General features: G+C 35.5%; 1 protein-coding gene across 3 annotated transcripts; it reads right to left on the bottom strand.

The window, feature by feature from the left end:
* Nucleotides 1-330: 330 nt before the first annotated feature.
* Nucleotides 331-6193, bottom strand: TOPP4 (type one serine/threonine protein phosphatase 4). 3 transcript variants are annotated; one of them, XM_086445067.1, is made up of 4 exons: nt 5778-6193; nt 3115-3674; nt 2806-3028; nt 331-601 (listed from the first exon to the last, which is right to left on the bottom strand). In XM_086445067.1, exons 1-3 carry the CDS (start codon nt 5977-5979, stop codon nt 2840-2842), a joined length of 951 nt encoding a protein of 316 aa, XP_086301193.1. In that variant the 5' UTR covers nt 5980-6193; the 3' UTR covers nt 331-601; nt 2806-2839. The 3 variants fall into 3 exon arrangements, with proteins under 3 accessions (XP_086301193.1, XP_086301195.1, XP_086301194.1); XM_086445069.1 differs by lacking the exon at nt 331-601 and adding an exon at nt 625-762; XM_086445068.1 differs by lacking the exon at nt 331-601 and adding an exon at nt 1370-1746.
* Nucleotides 6194-6214: the final 21 nt, after the last annotated feature.

Genomic DNA, 6214 nt, shown 5'->3' with positions numbered 1-6214 from the left:
ATTCCAAATATTGTTCACAAATAGATTTAACTCCAATACACACATGATTACCTGACCAGGGGGCACAGCTTTCATTAATATACAGAGTCCCAACATGATGCATTGTGACAGCAGTTTGAGCTGTGAAGCACGGCCGTACCCAAACACCAAATGCTCACATGAGGCATCCATTGTCACACAATACCATGTAGCCAGTTAGCCTTGGGCCAAAACAGGTTTGGATTATCGTCATGCCCCACCACTATCACTCTCACTACCGGAACATGGTTTATCTATTGGTCGGTTAGGATCCACAATCCAATTTTAGGAGGTCAAAGAGCAATGCATACCTTTAAAACAGAATCAAAAATCATTTAAAGCAATGTATGTACACGGGACTGACAGGCACCATAGTTTTCGTACAGAAGTAAAACATGAAAAAAAATCCAGCCTTTGCTGCCAAATCCACAATTCCAGAAATTTCTCCCTCTCGTAATAATACTTTCCATATAATAACTAAAATGTATGAGATAGTGAGCACGCAAAGTTACCACCACCTTTGCATCTCCTTGGAAAGCTTGCATCTATCAAGAGTACTTTCCCAAGCTACATTTGACTTGAACTACAGCAATAGAGAAAGATGTGTTTAACAGCAGCAAACTTTATTTATTTTGATAGAAAACACATAATAGGCTGAGAAGACCAATCTAAATTTAAGGATAAACAAAGCAACAGAATTACTCTCCTCCAAACATGCGGGGTTTTCCCACTTGAAAACAAAATCTGCAAGGTAAACCCCTTAAACTTCATTCGAAGCTTTAGATCAAAAGATGGTAAGGGTTAATATTTTAAACATTATACCCATCAGAAAACAATATAATAATAATAATAATTAAAGATTACATTCTGGTATAAGCTTTTCTTCCAATAGAAAGTCCTTTTGTTTCTCTCGTTCCATTTGGCCCAGCATATCACAAACTAAAGAATCATCGTTCTAGAATTAAAAGTCCAAGAATGCCGACTTTCAAAACGTGAAAGTAAATATTGGGAAAGGATCCAATGGATATGAAGTAATACCAGATTGCATGAGTTACTTCACATTTTCCCCACTATTTTTTTTTTTATTTTAACAAAGGGCACAGACATCTACAGTAATGATCCTATGGGCTATGTTTAGATGTTCTATATGCAAGCTAAACCTTGTATCCACAAAGAAGAAAGTCAACAATACAATAACTAGATCTAGTTAGCAAAGACATGCAGCTAAGGGCAGTATCTTGAGTATACCCTTGACATGTGCAAAAACCATCCACAAGCATGCATTACATTCGCAATTTAATGCGGGGCTTGAGGCCATGTCCAGTTTGATCTCCCTCATTTGTACCTATAGCATAAATCACAATAACCTCCAGTACATAACAATATATTTTTTAGAATTTTGTAGTTAGGTGGGGAGTAGATGATCAATAGTGTAAGATGTACTTTATACTCTTACATAGTTCTTATTAATGAACTTACAATTATCACACAAAAAAATGAATTGCTCTCATGACTTTAAGTCAACCTGACAAGTTCAATAAACACACACAAACATAAAAGTATTTGGGAAGCATCGTTCTCCTCTCAGTTAGAGAACTTTGAGTAGCACAACTTTCAGTTGGAAAATAATTCTTTATTGCGTTCCACAAGAAACATCCTTTCTATGTGTCCATAACTCTTCCTTTAGACATTTTCTTCGATTTAACTTTTGATGCCACCTTTTTCTCTCTACAAATTATCATAGTAACATCATAGTACTAAGCATTTTGAATCAAGAGTTTGTTGCTAAGCAAATAACGATGGGGGCAGGCACAAGGTCAAATACAAGCATCCATTGAGGTTTAATGAAAATATGTGAAAAGAGGTCTGCATTATGAAATCACATATACAATGCAAGGCCCAAAACAAAGATGGAAAAGGCTCAACCAAACTTGGTCAAAGTTGAGCACAAGGTGTAAAAGGAAATATGGTTGAAGATTCTTAAATTAAGTTGAATGGAATCGTGTTTGTATTTAGGATGGAAGGTTATTTATTGCAATTTTCCAATCTCAAGGACATTTGAGGCTCTCCATCAAACATACGACTGACATGTGAAGTCATATATTTCCTAGATATCATTGCAGGGTTTTTTTTTTTTATTATCAATAAAGATAATTTTATTAAGAGAAGGAAAAAACAAGGGGGTCAAGAGGACCAACCCAAAACAAAGAAAAGCAAAACAACAAAGGAAAAGTAACAAAACTCTCATTGCAGGTTTTCTAGAGATTCATTTTTTTTTGAGAATCGAAAGCAGTATCCTCCCAACTCAGTTGTCGCTTGATGAAGAGCCTCTAATGTTGTTCAAGGCTAGAGTTTTACCTTATTTATTGTTTACTTATTTTTTGACAGTTGAAAACATTTATCAAATTCTAAATGAGGGGAAGGAGGTCAGGAGGACCTAACCCATTATAGTGAAAAGGAAACCACGGCAGCTCAGGGAGGACCGATGGAGAGGGAAGATTTTGAAATAGAAGTTGAATCATATTTTTTGTTGAGAGAATCATACAGCATCAATGCCTCAATCCTCCAAAAAGAGATTGAGTAATTCCTCTCTTCTTGGGACAAGTGATTTTCCCAGTCTTTTAACTTGATTTATCTATTGTAACCATCTCTTTTAAGTATTTTTAACTATTAAAAACTTCATAAAATAATAGGAACATAGTGACCAATTCATTCCCCATTTACCACATGAGCATCACAAGTAACAACACCAATGATAATGGAACACAACTGAAATATGGAACTGACCTTAGCAACACTACAGTATCGAGGTTGGCTGTCATCATATCTTTGTTGACATCATGAATTTTGCTTTCTTCTCTGCTGGCTTAAGTATTTGGAAGGAACATAATAAGCTTTCATCGACACTCATCATTGCACCGGCATTATCAAATTCACCACAGTAGTTGGGGGCCGAGAATATTGTAACAAGTTGCCTATCAGCAAAGAATTCATACCCATCCTCCACAACCTGAAAGGCGCAAAAATATGATCAAACATCACAAATAACATAGAATTAAAACAAGCCAATAAGGCACACAATCTGACAGTTATAACCTGATGGGCACGGCAGACAAGATCCAAATCATGCCTCATTAAGAATTCTGACACCTTATCAGGGCCGAAGGTGTACGAGACTCCTCTGTCATTCATTCCCCACCCGTTAACATCTCTAGCAGGATCTGACCATAGTAAATCACAAAGCAAACCGGTGTCTGGAACATCTGTTGGACGGGTTATATTTCTAATTTGATCCATGCTTGTCAAATCTGGGGAAAGGCCACCATGCATGCATAGAATTTTTTCATCTATAAGAGCCGCCACAGGAAGGCAGTTAAAGCAATCGGTAAAGGTCTTCCAAAGTCTGACATTAAACCTACGTTTACATTCATCATAAAATCCATATATACGATTAATAGAAGCAGATTCGTGGTTTCCTCTTAGAAGAAAAAAGTTCTCCGGGTATTTGATTTTATAGGCAAGTAGCAAGCATATTGTTTCCAAACTCTGCTTGCCACGATCTACATAATCCCCTAAGAACAGATAGTTGGCTTGGGGAGGTAAACCACCATATTCAAAAAGCCTTAGCAGATCACCATACTGTCCGTGAATGTCACCTGTTGACAAGCAAACAAAACACGGGGTCAGAAACTATTTCCAAGGCAATTTATCACAAAGCATTCAATAGAATAATAATCTCGGATCTCTCCATAGATATGCAGAAGGCAACAAGCCCACCAGTCTTTAGCTAATGTGCAACTTCAAACTTCCTAATGTAAACAACAATTCAAAGCCTTGAACTTCTGAGTTTATTAATGGGAAAAGTTTAGTATCCCAATAGATAAGAGAAAAAGTCTTCACTGTTGAGTGTTTTGTCCAGGCAGCTAAGGGCCCAAAAAGAGTTCCATGTGTTTCAGTATAACACACCTTGTATTGGCAAGAAAAAACATCTTTGTGCCATGTAGTGGAGGGCCGTGGGGCTGAAACTTGCCACATGGAGAGACATTAGGTGGTGAAAGATGTGGAACCTTTTAGAACTATTAACTCAGCTTCCATGTGTAAAAGAAGCCTAGAGTGAAGAATTCTTCTCTAATGTGACTGAGGCAGGAATTATCTTAAAGAAAAGAAAAAAAAATGATATTTACCTTGGAATCACCCCAATGATTTCCATGGCATCAACCACATTGAATGCATAAACATTCAAAAGAAAACAGAAACTTTTGTAATTTTTTATTCCATTAATTCTCTTTATTGTTCATTAATAAAAAAAAATCCTAATATAATCTATATAAAGAAAATAAATCAAGAATCCTAATCAAACTAAAATACCAAATAAATAAACCTAATTTTCGAAATTTTCTCTCTCCTAATCTTCAAACCCTTATAAACTTAAATTAAAGACAAAATAAAGTTACTAAACTACCCCTAAATATTATACTAAGACCATGGACCAATAAAACATGAAACTAAGCTCTAAAAACATAAAATTAAAATCTTCAAACAAAAAATTAAATAAATAACTAATCTAAAATAACCCCAAACTATAAATCTAAACCCAAATAAGTGAAAACCTAAATAATTACAAATTTTCCATCGGAACTCTTGACAGGAAACCATATGGTGTATTTGTACAGTTCCCATCTCTGGCCCTAAGCCAATGTCGGAGACTCAAATTTAAAATTTGAGTAAAATTGTCACTTCTGATGCTCCAGTCCTTGAACCAAACTGACTTTTACCCAAACTCAAACTCAAGTCAAGGGAGAGTTAAAGTAAAACTTAAATCCCAACGGTCATTTTTTACATAAGAAAATTACTTTTCATACTTACTTGGTAAGTTTCAAATATTACTAAGGGTCGTCAGGCCCATGTAGATTACCATGTTGACAATCCAACATTAGAGCCTTTTAGATTTCATGGAAAAACTCATATTTAAAAAAATAAAACTCTATTTTGGACTTCATCCAAGATGTTGAAAATGGACGGCTACCGAATTCCCAAATTTAAAATTAAAATTCAATGGTGAAAATTACCTTTTTTTTTCTATTTTTTCCAGAGTTTCGAAAATTTTATCCTCTACAACTCTGTGGCATTGGATCATGTTTTAGGATACCACAATGTGAGCTCAAGACCCTCAATAAGATTTGAAATCTTACTAAGTTAGTAAGGTTAACCTGATTTTTTCAGTTTACCACTGGAGTGCTTCATATCAAATGAAGCTTTCACTCAAACTTTTACTTAAATCTGAGTAAAAATTTGAGTCATGGCTGGAGATGATTGATCTTTGTTTTTTTGGTTTTTTTTTTTTTATGGGGGGACTCTAGGAGATAATATAGGAAATTTTTTTTTATAATTCTACAACTTAGTTGCATCCATGTACAAATCCTTCTATGGACTACTATCATATTAAACAAACACAGGAGACCCCTAACATAGGCTGAGGCACCAGCATTTACCACACATGCATAAGCCACAACAACCAGTTTTTGTAAAAATAAAAAAAGAATTCTAGGGCAAAAAATCACAAATAATAAAAAAGAAGACTTAACCACAACACACAACTCAAATCATCAAAATTTCAACTTACAAAAGAAAAAAAAAAAAAAAGCATCAGAATTCCAGCCAAACAACCAAATCTCACAGAAACTAAAACCAAAAACCAATTAAAAACAAAGAAATCATGCAAGAGAATTACAGACTAAAATATATCAAGAAAAACGAACCACAGATCTTGATCGGCGCTTCGAGTTCTAACAGATTCGGTTGTTGGAGGAAAATTTCTCTAGAAACAACACAAAGTTGTCGGATCTCAGCCTCTGAAAGCTGAACTTGCTTGCCTGGCCTCGCAGTTCGAACCTCCAAAAGCCGATTAATGATGTCGTCAAGAACAGCAGAATCGATTCCCTGCCCTTGTTGTAAGGCCATAGATCTCTTCCTCCTGCTTCGCTAAAACCCTAGATTCCGAAAAACAAAAAGGTCTTCTTATCTTGCACCTTCCCCACTTTTTTCTCTCTTTTTCGAGGGAGATTTTAAAAGTGTTTTTTTTTTTCTTTCAAAAAAAGTCTAAAAAATGAGTATTTTGAGGGAGAGACGAGCGAAGGAGGGGCAACTGCAACTTCGATGTGGCGGAAGTGCCTATACAACACAGAGCATTATAGAA

Source organism: Akebia trifoliata, chromosome 6 (assembly GCF_017979445.1).
Source record: "Akebia trifoliata isolate Shusen 1 chromosome 6, ASM1797944v1, whole genome shotgun sequence".
Classification (NCBI taxonomy): Eukaryota; Viridiplantae; Streptophyta; class Magnoliopsida; order Ranunculales; family Lardizabalaceae; genus Akebia; species Akebia trifoliata.
The sequence above is the reverse complement of the archived record's forward strand: the minus strand, read 5'-3'. Positions and strand labels throughout refer to the sequence as shown.

Excerpts from the sequence above, each read along its gene's own strand:
- TOPP4 (XM_086445067.1), bottom strand. The coding sequence starts at position 5,979 with ATGGCCTTACAACAAGGGCAGGGAATCGATTCTGCTGTTCTTGACGAC. Across the intron at positions 3,675-5,777 it reads AGCGCCGATCAAGATCTGTG|GTGACATTCACGGACAGTAT; the intron begins GTTCGTTTTTCT and ends GCTTGTCAACAG. Across the intron at positions 3,029-3,114 it reads TTGTCTGCCGTGCCCATCAG|GTTGTGGAGGATGGGTATGA; the intron begins GTTATAACTGTC and ends TGCGCCTTTCAG.